The following is a 23,420-nucleotide window of genomic DNA, read 5'->3' as shown; positions in this document are numbered from 1 at the left end:
ATAGTGTCCTTTATGTATGATTGGGTTTCCTTGACCAATGGGATAAGAAAAAAGTCTATATATTTTGCCAAGGGTTCTAGCATAGAACCACAGGCCGATACTATGGGCCTTCCCGGAGGATCAATTGTGGACTTATCCACTTTAGGCAATACATATATGTTTGGTACTTTATTCTGTTCTGAATTCAGGTAATCAAATTCCTTTTGACATAACCATCCTTGTTCTAAGCCTTCCGATCTTAAGTTTAGAATTTTTTCTTTTAACCTCCCTGTTGGATCATCATCTAATTTTCTATAGTGATTTACATTAGATAGTTGTCTATTCACCTCTTGGTCCTATTTGTCAGTATCCCAAAGGACAATTCCCCCACCTTTATCCGCCGGTTTCTTTACCAACGATGGATTATCTGAAAGATTTTTAAGGGCTATTTTTTCCGCCTTGTTACAGTTAGAGTTAAAATTAATTTTTGGTGATTGTAAGTCATCCAATTCCCTAAGTACCATATCTTCAAATACTAGAATTTCTGGTGGTAGTAATACACTTTCTGGGACAAACTTAGACTTATTCTTCAAACCACTAATGTTGTTGACTCATTTGATTCTCGTTCTAAAAAGAAGGCTTTTAATCAAATCTTTCTGAGAAAAGTCAGCATAGAGGTGGAAGGGTATGTTGGCTTTGTTGAGTATGGTGGTGAGGGGCTCCATGTAGATGTTGAATAGTGCGGGAGTGGGAACTGTCCTTGGGGAACGCCCCTGCTTATGGGGCGTAGGTCCAACGTGAAGTTTCTAATTTGTATTCTTTGTGAGTGGTTCTGCAGGAAGGAGGTGAACCACTGTAGGACCACGTCTTCCGCTCCTACCCTTTCACGAAGTACATTGATGAGTAGCTTGTGGTCAACCATGTTGTGGGCCGTAGATAGGTCCAGGAGTATAAGTAGTCAGTGAATTATGGACGTCATAAATGACATTCAGGAAAGCTGTTTCTGTGCTGCAGCCTTTTCTAAAGCCCGATTAGTGAGGGTCTAGAAAATCATTGTTGTCCATGTGTTCGGTAAGTTGACGGAGAACACATTTTTCCAGCAGCTTGGCTAAGAATGGGAGATTGGAGACAGGATAATTTTATTGAGATCATTTGGGTCAGCGCCCTCTTTTTTCAGTAGTGGTGTAACCTGGCCGATTTTGAGGCAATCAGGCATGATTCCAGTTTTCAGTGAGCTATTAATAATCTTTGTCGAGAGTGGGTCTAGGGATAGTTTGAGTTTTTTAGCCATGTTGGGCAGGGAGGGGGTCTTCGATGTGTGACGATGGCTTAGTTCCGGTAGTCAACTCCATAATTTCTGTTTCAGAGATGGGTTTGAATGATTTCCAGTTATTTGAGGTTTGGCTGGGTGGGTTCTTTGTAGGGGGGTGTGCTTTCGTCAGGTGGGCGGAGGTGGTTCACCAGTGAGAGCTTGATGATTTTCTCATTGAAGAATTTGGAAAAGTTTTTACATAAGTCTTTGGAAGCTGGAATTGCAGAAGGGGGGGTTCGGAAGTTTGTTATCTGATGAAATTGAAGAGTTCTTTGGGGTGATTTTTAGCATTGTTTAGTGCACCACAGAAGAAGGTGGATTTTTCAATTTTGATGTACTTTTGTATTTGCTGCGTTCCTCTTTGAGTTGCTCAAGGTAGATTGTCAAAGGGTTGTTACGCCAGCATCTTTCAGCAGCTCTTAGGTGTCTTTTCTCCAAGTTTAGGTCTGTGTTGAACAACGATCTTGATGGAATGTTCTTGACTCTTTTTTGTTTCAGGGGAGCTATTTGGTCTGGTATGGAGATCATAGTTGCATTGTAATGTGAGGTAAGTTCTGTTATGGAATTATAGCATGTGATGGAGGGCAGGAGTGTGTTTATCTTTTCTTCCAGTTCTGCGAGGTGGATCTGGCTTAAATTTCTCATCCAGTGAAAGAGTTCATGGGTGCGAGGAAGTCATTGTGTTATTTGGTTGATATCAAATAGAACGATATGGGGGGAGGAGCAAGATGGCGGACTGACACCACCACTGAGAAGCTGCAGCATGGTGTGGCTGCCGAGAGCTCGTAAGCTTGTGGAGAAGTGTGGCTCACTGGTTAGATGAGGCAGACCCTGATGCAGAGGTCAGACCAGGGACCAGGGTTCAATTCCCGACGCCGCAGGATCTTGAGCTCAAAATGTCCACGGACTTGATAATTCTCACCTCGGTGCCTACTCAAATCATGGGTTCACACTCTGCAACTCTGGGCAATAGATTGCTTAATCTCCACTACGGCCCTACCGCGATGGGATGCCTGGTCTTCACCTTGGGGATGCCCAGTAGGGGTTGTCTCGCAGGGAAAGCCAGGACGGGTTCCCAAAGCAAGCGCTAAAAGACCTGTCGGTGATTTGGCGCTATATAAATCGAAATTAACATAACATAACATAACATAACATAACATAACATAACATAACATAACATAACATAACTCCTGTGCCTCTTGTCAGCAGCATGCCTAATTGAGAGAAAACGCTAGAGGGCTGAGGGGGAAAGAAGCAGCGGTAAAGTGACAAGCCGAATCCTGGAGGGGCGAGTGCTGCAGATTCCGTTATCCGGGGTCCGGTATACATCTCTGAACGACCGGCTCACCTGACTCATCTGACGGCTGCTTCGCTAGCAATTCAAGGCGCTGGATGCAGGAGCTAACAAGAACCAGACGCATGTGTTTACCAAAGCTCCTGATTACCTATGTGGCTGTGCTCCTTTGCAGCCCAACGTTCTTCTAATTACCTCAGCTCTGGATTAGCCTCGCGGACATGGGTGTCTACTTTGCAGTTGAGAATGGCCCCGCAGAAGAATCCACCTTGAGGGACTCGAGCCACAAGCCACTTGCCGGTGAGTGCAGAGACACCGGGAGGTGAGCGGGTACCTGGGAAGGCTGACACGATAAGAACAGACAGCGCTAAACAGGCTGGGGGTCTCGGCAAGCCGGTGCTCCAATATCTGCAATCAAAGAAGTCAGTGTAACTACTAGAGGCTGATATAGACACAGAAAGTGTGGCTAGTAACAAACTAGTTGAAATAATCACTAATTCAATTGGCTTTGAACAAGTTAACACTGATGAAATTCTCAAGGGTGTTGATCAAGAAGAGCTACCTCAAAATGCCGCTGGTGCTATGGATTCGATACTGTCTGATGAGACTGATGAGACTGAAGCTGGGGGGGCTGAAATTATGAACAGTGCGGCCGCTTCAGGAGTTATAGTGGGAACCACAAGCAATAATACAGATCAAATTATTAAGATGAATAACCTCCATGTGACAGGCAAAACCAAATAATGCTTGCAGAGACACAAAAAATTCCCTCGCCCTCAGATTCAGACCCTGTCTTAAAAGGGCATCTCACCGTAACCAGTCAGCATGATAAAAGGAATGAGAACGAGAGCGAACAGGAGAAGGAGTTTGGTGAGATGCGCTCGGGCAATACACCATATACAGAGAGTATGGCTCTGGAGCAGCCTATATTTAATGCAAAAATCAGACGAAGGAGCTACTGATGCTGCTAACACTACAATTGCCACAATTGCTGCTACATTTCAAGAGGAAGGCCAAGCTCAAAATCAGGCCCCAGCTGACACATGAACGGAGCAGCAACTCCAGGCAAAAATAAGGGAAGACCTAATGGCTTCCCCGGTAACATCAAAAAAGAAAAAGAAAAGCCAGAAAATGATAAACACCAAAGATACAAGGAAGAGTCTGAGTATATGTAGGGTAGGGTCTGCTAGTAAGAAGAAGCTACAAGTGTCTGCTAACAGCCCCATGCAGATATGGGTTCAATCAAAAGGAGGGCTAAAAACTGTTATGTCCAGACTATCTGATGTAGGGCTGACTGATAAAGCTACAATTGCCACTAGCCCCGCTGAGAATGCTGCAACTGTACGGGGGTCAAGCTGCTCAGAAACTGACCCAGAGTCAGAGTCATGCATAACACCAGAGAGATCCGGTGATCTATATCATAATAGATTACCCACGGCCTCATTCAAATCTCTTCAAGTATCTTGTTTGTCAAGTGCGGGGAAGGATTCGCAAAGAAGATTCTCTGAAGAAAAGGATACCCCAATACTTCCTGATACTGCAAGCCTTAAAAGAGCTGAGAGAAAAGACACAAGAGCTCTGCTCAAATTAGGGAAGACAATCATAGTATCCAGAATTCCCTGAAAGAGGCAACAGGGAAAGTTGGGGAAATGACTGGTGAGATCACAGAATTGCAGCAAAGAGTGGTTACAACTTAGGAGGTTACTGCTAAAGTGGCAAATCTAACACAACAGCATTATGATCAGATAGCAAGTGTGCAACTTAAACTCGAAGAATTGGAAAATTGGAAGAGGAGACACAATCTAAAATTATTCGGGATCCCTGAAGGGCAAGAGGGATCAGACTCTAGAACATTCATTGTGCAATTGATGCAGAAGGCCTTCCCGGACCTGGTAGACTGGGACTGCCAGGTTCAGAGGGCTCACAGACTTCCCTTGGTGCAACGTTGGAAGGATGATAGATACCTGAGGCCGTTCCTGATCTATTTCGGAAACTATTTGCTGAGACAAACAGTTTAGAATTTTATAAGATCTTCCTTAAGGCATTTGCTGACACAATTTAATCAGGTTATAAGACTCATTGGTGAAGAAAGTAGGGCTTCTGATTCATGGAAGGTAATGCAAATAATTTTTAAATAAGGCAACTGGAGGATGAGTGCGGGTCGTATCGACCAATATCACTCATCAATACCGACACAAAAATATTTGCGAACATTCTGGCGAATCGTTTATCGCCTGTGCTACCCAGTTTGGTGTCGCCATAACAACATGGCTTTATACAAGGGAGCGACACACACGGCTGCACACGTAAATATGGCTTCTACTGCTTTTGATGTGGCGAAGGTGTGTTTGACCTCACTCTGTTTGATTCTATTAGAGGCTGAGAAGGCATTCGACCGAGTGGGGTGGGACTTTTTGTGGGCCATATGAGAAGCTTTTAGCATTAAAGGGCAATATGTAACTTGGATAAAAGTCTTGTACGATAAACCTAGTGCTAAATTATGCATGCGGGGTTACAGTCTGCCATCTTTCCGATTCCTCGGGGCAGCCAGCAAGGGTGCCCCTTATCACCTCTTTATATAGAGCCTTTTGTCTCAACTCTCCAGAATCAACAGCTAATTCGCCCCCTTCTTCTAGGGGATAATTATCATAAAGTCATCAAATACGCCAATGGAATAGCAGTGTTCTCAACGGATCCTTGAGGTGCGCTGCAAACTATAACAAAGGTAGCACTAGAGTTCGGGTTGATTTCCGGATATAAACTAAATATAAAATAAAAGCCAGGTTCTTCTGCATTTTAAATCAACTCTACCAATACAAGGGGTTTCCTCGACTGCTACATACCTCTGAGTTAAGATGGCGGCACAAATTGAAAGAATAATCTCTAAACTATGAAACGTTGCTGAAAGAGACAGCTAAACTTCTTAAGAGCTGGCAGAGGGTCAGACTGATTTGCATATGGCCATGTCTGAACTGGGGTGGCAGAGTGGGCTAAAGAACGGTGATGGATTAAACCCAGCTCTGTTGACGATGCCACTATTGATTAATATGTCATAATGAGAATGTAGTATGTTGATCTGCAACGTCTCCATGCATTATGTAATTGACTTATTGCATGTTTAAAGATGGCGACCATGAATTGGTTATGTGGTCCGTTAACAGTGTCAATGAATTGTAAACATAAAAAACGGCCGTTTCGGCACCGCCATGTTACCATCGACGAAGGCGAATGCCGAAACGCGTCTGGACACCATGAGCTCAGAAAATAAAACTTTAGAGTTTGCCACCCTGAATGCTTGTCTTCTTTGCGGGGCATACCTCGGAAGTTTGGAGAGAATATATTTGCGGAGGGCACCATCCGCTGAAAAGCACCCGCCCGTGAGTGCAAGGACTCAGTGCAATCTTGGAGCAAACAACTTGTTACCTTGCACCGCGTAAACGAGGAAGGAATTGGATGGAGAGACGATGTGGACCCGCAGGGTGACAGTCTTGACGATACCAAGCCGTTGGTAGGGCGAGGTGGCTGAATCTCCTGGAGACGAACTTTGGAGATAACCGGTAAAGGGGATACACCGAAAAATGTATTGTGATGTGGATCGTGACGAAACGGCCATGGAAGTTTTCAAAAAGAAAACACCATCAACCGGGGGAGGTTTACCCCGAGAAGGCAAGGAGAACCCACTACCCTGACAAGCCAGTTCGTGGCTCTGGAGCGACTCTACGAGCGCGAAATTCGTAAGTGGTGGGAAGGGACATCGCTGCAAAACTATGTGGAGGTGGAGAGGGTCCCACGGGTCCTCAGAATATACACAGTTCCCGCTTACGAGAACCCTGACCCGCTGCTCCTTGAGAAATGATCGGAACACACTGCGCATTCATGTAAAGGGATGCTGTTGATACCATAAAAAAGTACGCGAAATGATAGAAAAACTGGAGAACGAAATAACCCTGGACACTGATGCAGCAAGGCAAGGCACTCTAATAGAAGGGATGAGAAAACGCCTTAAGATGTATGAAGAAAAAAAACGGAACCCGCAAACAAGAGAAGTTTGAGCGGGACGAGCGCTATTATGCATCAGGGAGGGTACTGACATTCGCTAAAAAATATGACGCACCAAGAAAAGCATTGCGCAATAAAGTAACATCGCAAGCAGCTGAAGAACCGGCAACAAGTGAGTCGGATGCAAATATATCTGAGCAATCTGATGAGGAGAACCAACAAGGGAGAAGCGGAAGGAAGAAACAAGGGATTTTTCAGGACGAGTTTCAAATAATTCAACAATCATGGCAACACAATGCAAGGGGGAAACCCCCGGAGCAATGAAACGCAGGAAAATCAGGAGAGGGGGGTACCAGAACAGAAGGAGTTGGTTCTCCGATGATGACCAGGAGCAGGAAGAAGTTCAACAGGCGACGGTTAGCGGAAATGCCTCCGATAACCTGACAATCATCAATTTGACCCCACGTGTACTTACGAAGACTGAGGAGGATGTACTACAGCTGGGATTGACTTTTTGCCCCAAGAAGAAAATTTAATATACGCAAACACGTATCGATCTTTTCAAATTTGCCAGGAAATTAAAGTTACATTCTTTAAGTTACGCCCTAAGAAAATGGAAGGCCGAGATAGAAGAAATACTCCACATGACACAGACATCTTAACAGTACGGGACATCTCAGCGATACAGGTACTCGAGGAATTGCATGGGGAATCGGTGGAAGAAGCAATTCCGGCCGGATTTGCAGGTATAGAACAAAGGAGTGCTCTAACGAACTTCAGGCCAGTATCCACTTTTGTTCCTCAGATGCCAAATGACATTGTTGATACTTTTGTGGAAAGGGTCACTAAGGACCTGATGCAAATGCGTGGCTGTGATGTCAGAGGAAAGAGTGACTGCAACTTCACAAGAGAACAATATAAGGCAATTGAAGATGTGACGAATGATCCTTCAATAATTTTAAAACCCTCTGACAAAGGGGGAAATATTGTATTGCAGACGGTGGAGGCATACAATAAAGAAGCATTGAGACAATTGAATAACAGTGAGTCCTATGCTAAAGTAAAGAGAGACGTATATGTTAAAAGTATTGGGGAATGTCACGAAATGTTATGAGAAAGGGATGTTAGAGACAGAAAAATATTTGTTCTTGAGAAAATTGAATCCGATCACCCCTTCTTTTTATCATTTACCAAAGGTACATAAAAATGCCCTCAGCCTGCCAGGCAGATCAATCGTTTCATCCATAGGGAGCCTGGTAGAACACATTTCGATTTACATTGACCACTTTCTATCTGAATTTGTGGTCAAATTAAGATCATATACTAAGGACACAAAGGACTTCTTGGGGAAACTAGAGCAGATAACCTGGAGAGAAGGGGACTTGATGATAGCCATGGATATCACAAGCTTGTACACCAGTATAGCACATTCTCAAGGGTTGGAGGCGACACAACACTATTTGAGTAACAGAGAAGCTAAGTACACAGAACATAACATGCTGTTGGAATTCTTGAGATTTTGTTTACACAACAACATTTTTTTTTGAGGACCAGCACTTTCAGCAAATGTCAGGAACTGAGATGGGAACCTGCTTCGCCCCCAGCTATGCAAATTTATTCGTGGGCTGGTGGGAGGAGCAGGTGGCCTGGGCAGCAGACAAGGGGCATTGGACCAAGTAGATAGTCACCTGGTATAGATATATAGATGACCTCTTCATTATTTGGAGAGGTCCGAGGGCGAGTGCTGAAGAGTATATAAAAGTACTGAATAATAATACATACAATCTGGATTTCATGGTGGAGATGAGTGCTCAGTCTGTGAATTTCTTAGATTTGGAAGTGACAGCTGTTGGAAACAAAATATGTACCAAGTTGTATCGTAAACCCACTGCGGGTAATTCGATCTTACATGCCCGCAGTGGGTATCCTCCTAGACTGATAAATAGCATCCCGTACGGAGAATTACTCCGTATATGGAGGAATAACACACGTGATGCAGACTTTCAGAAGGATGCTGGAGAATGTGTGAGGAGATTCCGTAAACGGGGGTATAGTGTACAGACTTTAGAGGGGGCCAAGACTAGAGTGGATCATCTGAAAAGGAAGAAACTACAAGAAATCCGCACTGGGGAAAGTGGAAAGAAAGATGAGAAGGCAGGTTTTCAAATGATCTCCACCTTCTCGAAAGATGCCACAAGACTCAGGCAGATATTTACGAAGCATTGGGGCCTGCTACAGATGGACCCTATCATTGGAATGGATATTCCAAGGAGACCCCTATTAAGGTTCCGCAAAGCCAGGTCACTTAGAGATAGCCTCACATGCAGCTGCAAGAAAAAGGAACCGAAAGGATTTGCTAAAGATGTTAGGGGTTTTCATCCCTGCAAAAAATGTAAAGCCTGTGTGGGAAGTAGGAAAGTTGCAATCTACAAAGTACCAGGAATAGAGAAACCCAAGGTGATAAATAAATTCCTAACTTGTACTACTCCCTACACGGTGTACTGTTTACAGTGCCCGTATGGGTTGAAGTAAGCTGAGAGCACCACACACCAGGCCAAGATTAGAGTATTAAAGCATGCCAGGGCCATAACTAATGGTGATGTAAGATATCCGGTAGCGCAGCATTTTAAGGCTCTACACAATGGAAAGAGGGACCTGTTAACATATTTTTGCTTGGATCATGTACCACTAAACCCTAGGGGGGGGATAGACTGATGACCCTTAGAAGGGTGGAGTCGAGGTACATTATTGACCTCCAGATGAAGACACCAGGGGGGTCTGAACGCACATGAGTAAGTGGCTGTACATTTGGATGACTAGGTAGCTGTGGAGTAGGATTTTGAAACTGATAAAAAACTTGATCGATTGGAATGAAGAGATTTTAATGGAGAAATAGGAGTTGATGGAGGTATAGGACACTGAAAACACGGACAGTATTTGCCCATTGAGGAGAAGGATTGCATGGTATAGGCCCATCTATGGGCTATATGATGATAATGATGTTGGAAGGAAATGACAAAAAAATGTTGAGTACTTTCGACAGCCCATATGCGGGCAGTATTTGCGGGCAATATAGTGCGCTAGTTTGGCAAATTGTGCACATTATGATTATAAAAATACGATGCCACTATTGATTAATATGTCATAATGAGAATGTAGTATGTTGATCTGCAACGTCTCCATGCATTATGTAATTGACGGATTGCATGTTTAAAGATGGCGACCATGAATTGGTTATGTGGTCCGTTAACAGTGCCAATGAATTGTAAACATAAAAAACGGCCGTCTCGGCACCGCCAGGTTACCATCGACGAAGGCGAATGCCGAAACGCGTCTGGACACCGTGAGCTTAGAAAATAAAACTTTAGAGTTCGCCACCCTGAGTGCTTGTCTTCTTTGGGGGGGCATACAGCGGAAGTTTGGAGCTAATATATTTGCGGAGAGCACCATCCGCTGAAAAGCACCCGCCCGTGAGTGCAAAGACTCGTGCAATCTTTGAGCAAACATATATATATATATATACATATATATGTATATACAATCCACATTGATCCAGTGAAGTGGTTCTTTTGGCAAGAAAATACCTGAGGCATGGCCTCAATTAACAAAACATGTTTATTGCAACACTAGGTCCCGACGCCTTTCGGAGTTGCGTCACTCCTTTCTCACGGGCAGGGTTCAGGGCATTTTTACTTTCTTTTAAAGAAACAAGTGCTGATTACGTGTGCATAATAATAAACATGAAAACCAAACTTCAGCTGGTCGCCCTCGGGTGTGTCAATAAAGTTATTACATACACTTGTTGCAGGAAATGCATTTGATAAAAACATAATGTAAATTATCCTTTTATATAGAGTAAAAAACGCCGACATCATGTGCAAGTAAGCCAACATGAGACACTCCTGGTGCACTAGTGCCACGATGTATATATGGGCAACAAGACAAGTCCTTGAAAAGAGTCATGACATTGAATAGTGTACATACATGGTAAATCTACCTATGTAGTTGTTACTCCATTTTAAGAAAGGACATGGTATTATCAAAACAATTCAGCCCCAGTTGGCAAAGAGAACTTTTCTGTGAGTCACATTCAAATATTTGTAGAAGAAATATTAGTCTATGGAGCATGTCTTACTGACATAAAAGTAAATCCAGGTTTGTGAACTCAACTATCTATGAAGCCAAATGACTGTGTGCTATCCATGAATGTCCACAATCAATGTATTTGTGAAAAAGTCAATGTTTAGGGTAAAAACACCACAACATTAACATTGTTGAAACGTGGATTAACTATAAATGGTATGTATTTTACAAAGGCTCAATATAAATGATGATATAACAACCTTTGAAAACTTGGGATAGTTGGAGCCATAGATTCTGCGCCAATTTATTGAAAGGTAGAAAGTTCAGATCTGTTTTTCTTTGAACAAGGATTTCTTGCAGTCTGATCTATTAGGGGATATTAGGTCCACACACCAGGGCTCTACAGAAAAAGGACAAAAAGTGTGCTAGGTGCTAGTAGGATTACATTTCTATTTTAGTTAGATTTTTGGATTGTTGTAAGGCACTGAAGTGTCAAAGTATCTGAGGTACATATAACTACCACACTTTTCAAACAAAATGGTCTAACACAAGAAGGGCAATAGGGACAGTGGACAAATGTGAGGTTGGATATGGTCAAGTCAGTAAAGAATTGAAGAGTGAAGATTTTTTTTTTTTCGAAATAAATCACAATAAACCTGACTCAAGCCTATAGCAGAGCACCAGCATGCATACTGAATCTACGAAATGTGATGCTGAAGGTATATTGAATGTAACTTTATTCCCCCCAGGTATGCATTCACTAAGACCACTGGACAGGCAACAATTGTCCCCATAAAAAATCCTAATGCAGAAATTGGGCAAAGAGTTGGTCTCAGCAACTTGGATCTTGCTAAAATCAACCGGCTATATAACTGTGGTAAGTAGCAGTTTTCGATGAATAATTTAGATATTTGTGATTTGCTCAATATTCCTCCTCTGCTATGGCATCCCAGGGTCATTCCTTCTGCTACAAGGTGGCATCCACCAATCCCGGGGATTAAATAAATACCAGCATTCTCATTTACTATGCAGCACTCCCATCATGGATCAGCATCTTTCAATTGATGTGATTTCTGTATCCTCTCCTCTTTGTGATCAAACTATATCTTTAAATTCTGTATGCCCTCTTATCTGATCTCATTATCTACTCCTGCATGTGATCTAATATCACTTCCTACCATGTGATCACAGAATCATCCTTTATGTGATCCCAACTTCATCTATTTTCTTCTTGCCTGTCTGTCCACATTATTCTCTCCGAGGCGAAAATAGTGTCACCATCTCCACTTTATTTCAGAATATTTTAGTTGCATTGACTCCTTCACAAGATCGCAGCATCGAGTCATTCATGTGATAGTAGCATTGTCTCCCTTAATGTGTTCCCAGCAATCTCTTGTTAATGTGACCATATTATCCTCTCCTTTCATGTGATCACAGTGTTCTCTCATTATTGTGATCATAGCATTCCCTCCCTTCTTGTGTTCCCAGCATTCTTTTCATGTGATCCAATTAAATACATACCAGTATTCTCATTTACTTTGTAAATTCCTATCATATATCAGCATCACTACCATTATGTGATTTCTGTATCTTCTCTTCTTTGTGAACACACATTATCTAAACATTTTCTATGCCCTCTCATCTGAACTCATCATCCTTTCCTGCATGAGATCTAATATCACTTCCTTTCATGAGAACGCAGAATCTTCCTCTATGTGATCCCAAATTCCTCTTTTTCATGTGATCCCAATATAGTCTTTGCCCGTAGGTCCACAATTTTCTCTTCAAGGTGAACCCAGTATGACTTTTCCCCACTTTATATCAGAATCTTTTACTTGCATCCACTCCTTCACAGGATCCCATCATAGACTAATTAATGTGATCAAAGCATCCTCTCCTTCATGTGATTTCAGCATTTTCTTGTTCATGTGATCATAGCATCCTGTCCCTTCATGTGATCCCAGCATTCTCTCTTTCACGTAATTATAGCATTCCGTCTCTTTATGTAAACCCAGTATTCTCTCATTCATGTGTTCATAGCATCCTATAGCTTCATGTGATCTCAGCATCCTCTCATTCACGTGGTCATACTCTCTCTTTATGTGATCCCAGCATTCTCTCATTGATGTAAACCCAGCATTTTCTCATTCATGTGATCATAGCATCCTCTCACTTCATGTGATCCCAGCATTCTCTCGCTTCATGTGATCATGTACTCTGTCATTCATGTGAGGTCATTATCCTCTTATCTCATGGAGCTTCGGCATCCCATCCTGTCATCTGATGTCATCATCCGCTCCTCTAGTCGATCTAGTATCCCTTCCTTTCACGTGATCGCAGAATTCCCACTTATATGATCCCACTATCTCCCTGAATTACCTCTATATTCTCTATTCTCTGTGCAATCCCAGCATTCCATTGTTGAAGTGATGCCAACACATTCTGCTTGATGTGCTGTTTGTATGGTTCCAGCATCCTCTGCTTCATGTTATCTCTCTTTATCAAGGAATTCTCTTTGCCTGTTCTCTTTTGTGGGAGCATATCATGCTGCTCTTTAAGTGTGCCATGTGAGCAACCTTTACGCAATGTGATCCCATAATCTAATTTCAGTATCCTTCACTCCACTTGACCCTAACATTCCCTCATCTTCATGAACTAACCTTCATCTCTTCTTGTGTCATCCTTGCAGTCGTTCTTCCCAGCAGTGACAGTTATCTCTTCTCTAGTGATCCTTGCACCGTCTCCTCTCTCCTTTCCAAGTTACTTCAGAAACCTTTCCCCAAGTGATTCCAGTACCCTCTTCTCCTTGTGCACCACAGGAGATGTGTATCATCTCCTCCATGTGATTTCACTATCCTGTCCTCCAAGTGATCCCAGCATAGCGTTCTTTAATTGGCCTCAGTATATTCTCCATTTGCTCTCAGCGTCATGTTCTACATTTGATCCCAGCATCTTTCCCACCCTGTGATTCCACTATACATGTGATCCCAGCATCCTTTCTACCATTCTACATGTGATCCCAACCTCCTCTCCTTCATGTGATTCCAGCGTCCTGGTCTTCATGGGATCTTAACATCCTCGTTGACGTGTGATCTAAGCACCTTGTCTGTTATTTCTGGTCTCTGTGTTATCCCAGCACCATCTCCTGCTTGTGATCTCAGGATACTTCTCACCAGGTGATCTCAACATCCCTCTCTGAACATTACCCTAGCATACATGCCTCAATTGTTTCCAATAATTTTCTCTGCTCATGTGATCTAAACATTTTCTCCTTCCATTTTATCGCAGTATTCTCTTTTATCATAAGATTTATCGCTTTGTGCTTCTTGCGATCTCAGCATTCTCTCCTACTACTTGATCGCATAAACGTCCAGTCTGTGTGAGGTCAACACTCTCTCCTGTAACAGCTGCAAGTGCTGCGTCGCCCAACTTAGGACTTTTATTAGAGCTTCCTCAGTGTTGCTACAGAGTGTAGGTGCTGCTGCTGCCTTCTTATTGATGATAGTGTTGTCATGGTTTCTATCTGAAATACCTACATCGGGAAAATGTAAATGTTCAAATCCAACGTTCTTTACTGCTTCTTCCAGTAGTAATAACGCATAAACAGACCTGCTCATTAAAGGTACCTTTTCTTCCTTTCCCTTTCAGATATGTACAGCACAATCTCCAGGGTGGGCTTTGGATTTCTGAGCTCTACCAATTACCCTTCACATTACCCAAACAATACAGAATTTTCTTATCTGATTCAAGCTAATATCGCAAAGGTAAGTCTGCAGAAAGTTTCTTGTTGGTTAAGAGTGCTTGCCCATTAAGTTTTTAGGCACTGGATTGCACCTTTAATATGAAAGACTCCATTGATGCGGAAGACTCATGGACAGTGTCCTGATGCCAAGGTACTTCTCTACCTTCTCTTCCAGATTTTGCTCATATTTACCGCCTTCGATATTGAATCCTCTCCAAAGTGTAAATCGGATTATGTCAGGGTTTATGATGGGATGACCAAAGACTCCCCGGTCTTACTGAACAAATCTTGTGGGAGAGGAAGTGTGCCACCAGTGGTGTCTTCAAGAAATGTCATGCTGCTGCAGTTTGTTACTAATGAAGCCATCTCTGCCAGCGGGTTTAACGCCTACTACCAGAACGGTAGGAGACTTTCTGTTTCTTATCTCATAGTCTCTAGGTTGTTGAGCGCTTGAATGGCAAATTAGCTTATACCACCTTTATATATTGTATTTGAATCACTTTAAGACTCATTGTGATAGCATTGGCCTTTTCTATAGCTAAAAAAATGTTTACATTGAATGAAAAGAGCCATGTAATATAAAACTAGCACCTAAACCTACCTAAAATGCGCCACTGGGACCTAAAAGCAGATATGACACTAGAGTAAGTGGACAGAGGTCAAAAGCACTAAGGGAGAGAAGTGAAATGATCACCTAGGCAAAGTGCCCATCCAGGAATTAGGGATCATTGAGAGATATGATGGAATTTACATGTATGGAATTTTTATGTGTATGCTACTGATCATGGGCCTGATACCAGAGTATCTCTCCCAGAATATCGTCTGACAGAAATACTGTGACTTAATGGATTTACTAAAATATTGCCACATTGTGTTCATAATAGAAGACTTCACTCAGTTGGATGAACTGTTTGTAAACAATATTCAAGACACAATAAAAAAGTCAGACAGTAGTTTTGTCAATTATATTCTGACATGCTACCCTCATTGTGAGTAGCCAATGTCAATGCCTGTCACAGGCTGTGCAGCCTGTAGTCATGTTGAAAATGAGGTTTGAAGGAAATGAATGGATGAATTAATAATTTGACTTCTTACAAGCATTAGTGAATCATCGCTGCATATTGCTAAAGTGTTTGGAACAAACCAGTGCTCCTGGAACGTAGCTTGTGATTGCAAGTAGAGGTTTCTGTATGTTTGACAGTGTGTCTTTCTTTGCTTTCTAGTTGCTTGTGCCCAATCATACAGCACTTCCCCAGGGACCGTCACATCACAAAATTATCCTCAGTACTACCCAGCATATTTGGACTGTGGGTACTACATCTCGGCCCCATCAGGGAAGAAGGTTAGTAGCACAACACACTCTTTACTATTGCACTGGAAGAGACTATGATACCACGTCAAGTGGGGGAAGATTGTGAGTACATAACATTGCTCCTGAATAAGACTCCTCTTTTCTACTGTGTCTTATATTGTAGATTACATTGGAGTTCACTGACTTTGACTTGGAGCCCAGTATGCCCATCTGCCGCTCAGACAAGCTTGTCATCTACGACGGCCTCACAAACAAGGACCCACTGATTGGACGATTTTGCGGATCCGGTCCAGTTCAACCAGTGGAGTCCAGTGGGAACTCATTGCTGCTCCAGTTCCACAGTGACAGTTCAGTTCAGAAGAAAGGCTTCCAGGCTACCTACACCTTTGGTAAGTTGAGGCGTGCTAAGTAAATGCTTTGGTGTGCTAAGTTGTGTTCAGTTCTGGTATGTGGTATTGTGTTGCGTGGTACTGTATTATGTTTTTCATTTAAGAATGCTTTCTGGAAGATTTAGAACTGCAGCAAAAACAGGCCAAGCTAACCACAAATTTACCACAGAAGCTACTCAGGTACTAGCCATGAATTTTATTTACTAATTGGGTTACTCTACTGAACATTTCTCTTATTTTGGTAACCCACAAAATTAAAGATCACATGATTGTTGTTTTGAAAATGATCTGACAAAAATCGCTGGTTCAAAATCCCACAGCTAAACTTGCCTTTACAACAGAAGGTATCAGCAAATGAAACTCACCTTAAAGTCACTATTCCATGCTCTAGTACAGTTTAAAATCAGACCCAGAAACTTCTCAACTCACAAAAAACATTTTAGCACAAAGGACAACGATACCTGCAAACAATGGACCACAAAGGGTCCTCCTTTTAGTCATCGCACGGAAAATCCTTTTAACTAGATCTCTGATGAAAAAGCAGAGGCCAGATTCTTCAAAGAGCATGGCTCAAGGCAATGGGACATGTTCAACGATTCGCGTGAACCATGAGCTATGATCACAGATTCATCACATCCTTCCTGGCCTCTACTGCACACCTCTGGCAACTGTCCTTTACTTCTCTGGGAAGACTTGAAGCACCAAAATGTGATTGTGCAAAAGTGTGAGTGCCATGCATAACTGTCAATGAAGTGAATGTGGCACTTGTTTGCATTCCTTCTCTCTTAACCTCAACTCATCCTCACTATCATGTTCTAATCCATCCATTGTTATGATATTTATGACGTCTCTGCTACAGGTTAAAGACCACTTTATAGTCACAAAGATAGCCAACTTGCAGATGGAATATTTACTTACAACTGAGATGCTCTTATCTGTACTTGGCCACAGATACTTGGAGCTACAAATCCCTATGAAGACTCTTGAAGGCTTTGAGTTCTGTGAGGCAAGAAAAAAGAAAAGAAAAAGCACCTCCTACTAGGGAATGTCGTCTAGACACAACACTGTAGCAACTAAATATTTATTCCCATACCAATAAAATGAAATATCAAACATAATTTTACTACTTTGATACAATGCAAATATTAAGACACTATGTTACAATATTTCAGTTGCACCTCAAGCAATGGCTGGTGCTTCAGACACACACTACTCCTATTCCAAAGCACTCTGGGGTAGATTTACAATAACTGGTACATCCCTGCATATCAGCAGGGATGCGCCAGTTATTGTGCGCCGCAACTACGTCACCCTGGATGCGCCGCATTTACAATTAGGCGCAGCATGGGGCAAAAACGGAACAGATGCATCATGCATCTTTGCCGTAAAAGCGGCGCATTGCCTGGAGTTGCGTCACAAGCGCGACACAGCTCCAGCAATGCTCTGGGGGGTCCTAACTCCACAATGCTGCGTCAATCCTTACGCCTTCTTGAAGCAGGCGCAGGGTTTCAACGCAGCATGGGCCAAAAAGTGACATCTTGTAAATTTCACTTAGCCACATTTAGGAGGCAGTCTGCACCGGAACGCCCCCCCATGCGCAGGAACACCTCCTTCTGGCACAGGGCTTTACAACATGACGCATGTGGGAGATGTGTCACATTGTAAATACCCCACACCATGGCGCATATTTTGCGCCGCCGCAGCGTCACAAAAGGGACGCAACAGCGGTGTAAAAGAGGCGCAAGAGGCTTGTAAATCTACCCCTCTGTCTGTATTTAGTTACAGTACCTTAACATATCTCGTTAGGTCCAGAGAGAACCTCATTGGTTGTTTGTGAGCAGTTGCTACCTGAATGCAAGAGCACTGTTTAAAGCTTAACCCGTTCCGGGCTCGCGTCGGCCAATGGCAGTCGCGAGCACTACCTCCCAGGTGCTGCGCACGTCCGTTGGCCGACGCAGCCCCGCCCACTCATTCATTCTCCCGCACTGCGGGAGAATTTACGCCACGGTTAAGCGGTTAATACAGAAAAGACTGCGATCTTACTCTTTGGTGGAGCTCCTAGTATATAGGACAATTTGTGGTGGCGGATACCTCCGAGCACTGTACTAGAACCAAGGAGTCTGTGATTCTTGCTCTTGATTTGGGAGTTTCCCTTTCCATGCAGGACCAGGTTAATGCCACCTGTGGCAAATGTTTTGGTCTCCCTACACTTTTTGGTAATATTCCAGTGGAATGATGAAGCAGAGTAATCCAGGCACTGATTATGAATAGTCTGCATTATGGCAATGCTCTATATTTTGGAAAGCCTGATTTTCTTTTTAACTATCTGAGTCCAATCAAAATGCATCAGCCAGACTGATCTGTCACCGGGCCCTAAATAGTTGTGCTGCTCTCTGCCTACATTCGCTTATTGGCTACCTGTTCATAAGAGAGCTAAATTCAAGCTGGTATGTTATGTCCACAAAATTCTATATTAACGTGGGCTGCGAACTCTGCTCCACCAGTGGACTTTTGCCAACTCTGTGCTCCGCTGGGAGCACGCAGTTCAGCAAAAAAACTCTGATTCCGCTCCATGACGGAGTTTGCCCCGCCACCCACCATTACAGTCATGCCCGGAATGTGACAGCCAGGCTGGCATCACCCCTAGGGTTCCCTGGTTCACACTGGGGGTGCACACGTCAGCTCTGGCCGTGAGATGGGGTGGAGCCCAGGCTCCCCGGGGCCTGCCATCTCTGCTCATCATGCCATAAATGTGAGAGGCTGAGAGCCAGTCTGGCACCGCGCCACGTGGAGCATGAAGATAGCCGTTCTCCCTGATACAAAATGCAAATCAATAAAACATGTCCTGGGAGCCCAGGCCATTTTCAGAGGCTTGATGGAAACATGAACACAGGGAGCATCCTGTGAAATATTCATTGAGGTGCTGGGCGATGGGGCAGCAATTCAGTGCCAGTACGTGGGGGCATGACCCCCAGGGATGCCCCACTCATCTCCCAGGGCTGCCATCGCCAATGGGCAGGCGGGGCAAGGCTGGGATAGTGGGCAGCACGGCAGGCAAGGAAAGGAAAACTGCGCCCCCGCACTGTGGCTGTGTCCATCTATGTGGGTATTTGACCTTGTTAATGGTCTGACAGAGTAGAAGGAAACATAAATATGCTTGGAAACTGGTGGATTAAGTTGAAAGTCCCTTTTGATTGTGCCAGGAGTAACACCCCTTCTCTTCCCCCGACGCAGCAGCGCACAGGCTAGAGTTTCACCATCACTCGTCCCCTGTGCCAGGCATTGTGAAATGTGAATGTGCTGCTGCTCGGCTGGTCCTCACTGGGGGGCAGACAGGAGCAGCGTCCCACTCCTTGACCAGTACCTCTGCCCTGTTGCTGGTTGAGAGTGAGATTCTGAACCCACACTCCACGCCATTTATTCCATCCCTGCCTCTGGGATGATGATGGACTACACTTCCCTTGGATCAGAGCGCTGCACAACATTCGATGTCAGGTCACGTACCGACGTGGGACTCTTCTCCTAAGTGAAGTCTCCCAGCTAAGCTTCACGTCCGGCTTTCCCAAGGTCTTGCACACAGCCTATGTGCAGCCACTGGCACCAACCATTTCCAAAGATCCCCCTTTGCAGAGCAGGGGACATAGGGAGGCTGCTAAAACCTTGGAGACATCCTAATGTTTCTTTTCTGGAAAACTTGTGTATATTATGGAACCCCCTCTGTCACACGCACCCCAGTGATGGAAGAGCCCGTAGTGTATGTCCCGTTCCAGCTAGGGAAGTCGTGCTCCTTCGACCAGGTAAGAGACAGTGCAGCTCAGCTACATTGCAAGCAACTTTATTTATTTTACAATCTGTGCTGTTGTTATGCTTCTGTAAGGACAGAATCCCGCAGTTTCTGAGTGTCCACTCCTTGTATCAGGCTGCATAGCTGAGCTACAGCCGTAATATGCTAATGGTTTTTAGCCAGTCTAGGGCGGAGCGGAACTCCGTGGAATTCCTCTGAGTTTATATACAACTCCGCGGAAATCCGTGAAGTGCAACTCTGTGAACTCCGCCCAGGCCTGCTCTATATGAAACTGGACTGACTATTCTGTGCTGACAAATGGCTTTCTATAAACCTTTACAAGCTTTTTCCATGGTTAATTTAGTGTGGTCAATGCTAAACGCATCCGAAAAACCGAGAAACAAGAATAGGTGGCCACTCTTTCACTCATTTGGCTGTTGTGCTACTTTCTGGAAGAGACTGAAGACCTGGCTATTTCCCATATCACTCAAGATGAGGCAGGTTGCAAGGTAGCAGATGTTCTAATTCTGTGATATCCCTTTGGGGATGAATGTTGTGCTCTACAAATAAATGAAATAAAGAAAATAAATGAGGTTTGCAACTGTGCCAGGTTTCCGCAAAGATAATGATGACAACATTTTGCAACTACGCCTTACTCTTCTCTTCTCTTCAGTCTTCTTAGAAACTGCACCATGTGTTCTGTCAATCATCTCACAGCATGCATGTCTGTGCCCCACAAGCTGACACTCTCTCGTTTTGTCCTCCTCTGTCTAGCAATATCGTTGAGTAGCATAGCTCATACACTGGGTGTAACACTTGAGGCAAATAGTTGGCTGGTTCTGTAATAAGAAAACATGCCTTGTGGGAAAGCAGAGCACTGTTTGCAAAATCCAATCAGACACATATTAAATAGGAGAGGTCGACCATTGGTTGCATAAGCAAGACATCAAACATAAAAACCTAATCTTACAAATGATAAACCAGACAAAGACGAGAGTCTGACTGCATTGCGTCCTCTATCACTTAAAATCCAGGAGCTGGTATGAATTTAAAAAGTTGGTGGCATAATGTAAATTTGCATCAGGGGACGCAGGCAGCAGTGTACTGAACCACTGATGGCTCTCCCTCCCCTCGCCCCAGTACTAGCATGTCTCATTCACAAAGGCCAAGCTGCCTGTTATGGTCAGCTTCTAATTTGTGAATGGAAACCTCTCCTTTGTAATGCCATTTGTAGTGCACGCTATGTTTGCACAGTATTTATACATGTCCTTCCATCATGTTCCCGTCATGATTCTTTCATGCCACTTCTTACTTGCGAATCACATGGATTGACACTATGGACATTGTGATTCACAAATTTGCTAAATGATATAGTCCCAGTATCCTGAGGTACTTAATTTCGAATGCTGAGCTCTATCAACATCAGGAAGCGTCTGGATACCCTCTCAGGTGATTAGATTGCTATACAAATCAATATAATATAACATAACATGAAATATACGGAAGAAGTTCCACTACAGATAAAGTGCACAAAGGTCTCAAGGTCAAGTTGGTTCTTGAGTGAGGATGTTGGGTAGCAGTCCCTTACACGTTTTTGGAGCATTCGTAGCTTCTCATGTAATGTTCCACCAAGCCAACTCCTACAGTGCACAGACAGGAGCAACCCTTCACCACTTAGTTTCGCTTTAATTCTGCCTTCACTGGATCATTGATTGGTAACTTGGACTGACCAATTTTATCTATTTTCTTTACCTCTCCATAGCTGGAAAAACTCAGCATTCTTTCTAGTCAGTCTACATCAGCCATTTAATTATCCACCAAATCTCTTCACCTGTCATGAGTCCAAGCCTCCTACACCAGCCAGTGATGACTAAAGTCATAGCCGGGGTTCGAGTCTCGGTAATGACACCAAAAACCTCCTGTGACTCTGGGCAAATCAATTAATCTCCCCGTGCCTAAAATGAATGTGTGTCCTCATGTAAAAAAACTGGTGCTATGTGAAGCGCTCTGATACCCAATTCGGTTCGGGTCTAGTTCGCGCTATATAAAACTCTGCAAAAAAAGTAGAAGAGTATACATCATAGAGTTAAGGGTTATATCAAAGAAACTAGAAGGGGGTTATAACTGTGAGGCTAGAATTAAGACTTTTGTAGCCCCAAGACTAGAACTCAGGGCGACATAGCACAGAGTTGAGAATAAAAAAGGTTATACCACCAAGTCTAGAATTGAGGATGTTGCACAGTCTAAACATAAGAGGATTATAGTATCACATCTACAATTAAGACGGCTGTAGCTCTAAATCGAAAAATCCTGAGTTTTTGCTCCAATTCTACCATTGAAATGGCTGTTTCATTGAGTCTAGAGTCTAAAACCTCACTACCAGTCACATGACACACTGCTTTGCTTTCTATCCTTGCAACTCACATATTCAGCTGTCTGACCTGAAACCCTGTAAGGGTCACCTTAGTAGTTTTAACTGCATGTGTGTGTTTACCGGTTCCAGAAGTGTCTTTGCTGTCCCTGGTATTTAGGAGCTTCTTATATCTTCAGGCTGTGCCTGTCTGTGCAAGGAACCAGCCCCTTATAAACTCCAGCTCTTGTTGACTTACTCTGACCCAACTGCACACAACCTAGAGCAGCAGAACCTTGTGAAGCCATTTTACTTAAAATGTAGATGAACAGATGTAAAGTTCAGAGAAAGAACAGGAAACATCATGGCTGCAAAGAAGCAGGTTCCCCATCAGTGAGGTTCTGGCAAGGGGAAGAACATCTTGGGGTCTGAAGAGACCAGCTTCCCTCTAGGGGTAGAAGGAGTCCTTCTGCAGGCTGGAATGGGTGAAGACAATCTTCTGACACTTGCAACACTCTCATATGTGAGCTGTGGTGTTCAGATAAGATCCACTGAGCAGAAATCAGTCAAATAACTGTGGATCGCCTGAAATCATCATAAGCCTAATGACTTGAATGTTGCCTAAATCTGAACTGATTGGGAGGAAACAATGTTTTAGATCAAATAGATCTAAACCTGTCATGTACATACGTGGCTATCTCTCTGATCACAACAATGAACCGTCTCCGGTAAGGTGTACCCCTGACCAACTCCACAACTGACATTTCTCTCCCTCTCTCTTATTGCAGTGGAAGCCTAAGAAGAGATGCTGCACACATTGACTCAGAGAAGATTGCATCTGCCAGCGTCCCCATATCAACAGTAGGAGCAACTACATCATTTTATGTTACATCGTCTGACACGTCACATAGTTTCTGAATTTTCATCCTGGTGTTGTGAATAGAGGCCCTCCTATAGAGTTTGTTAGAAAGGAAACTCCGTCAAAAGAATTGGAAGCTATTCATTCCCCCAAACCTGGCTTTCCAGGCTCAATTTAGGATCCCAGTACTGCCATGTTTCCATTGGCGAAGCACCCATTGGCCCCCCAAGCAGAAACCTTGGACAGATGGAAAATGGGTCATTTCTTAAAGTGTCTCAAACTGTCCACTCTATTTAGGGTGATCTTTCTGACAACCT

The 23,420-nt window shown here is 43.5% G+C and overlaps 1 protein-coding gene across 1 annotated transcript in view; it reads left to right on the top strand.

Moving 5' to 3' along the window:
- Window positions 1-23,183, top strand: part of LOC147729349 (astacin-like metalloendopeptidase) — a 124,552-nt gene extending 101,369 nt beyond the window's left edge. The window contains exons 8-13 of the mRNA XM_086959836.1: window positions 11,417-11,544; window positions 14,316-14,431; window positions 14,585-14,810; window positions 15,633-15,751; window positions 15,885-16,110; window positions 23,033-23,183. Coding sequence (XP_086815962.1) covers window positions 11,417-11,544; window positions 14,316-14,431; window positions 14,585-14,810; window positions 15,633-15,751; window positions 15,885-16,110; window positions 23,033-23,043 — 826 coding nt within the window. The 3' untranslated portion in view covers window positions 23,044-23,183. The remainder of the gene's footprint in view (window positions 1-11,416; window positions 11,545-14,315; window positions 14,432-14,584; window positions 14,811-15,632; window positions 15,752-15,884; window positions 16,111-23,032) is intronic.
- The last annotated feature ends 237 nt before the right edge of the window (window positions 23,184-23,420 follow it).

Source organism: Lissotriton vulgaris, chromosome 2_2, assembly GCF_964263255.1.
Source record: "Lissotriton vulgaris chromosome 2_2, aLisVul1.2, whole genome shotgun sequence".
NCBI classification, from domain to species: Eukaryota; Metazoa; Chordata; class Amphibia; order Caudata; family Salamandridae; genus Lissotriton; species Lissotriton vulgaris.
This window is presented reverse-complemented; position numbering and strand designations above follow the sequence as displayed.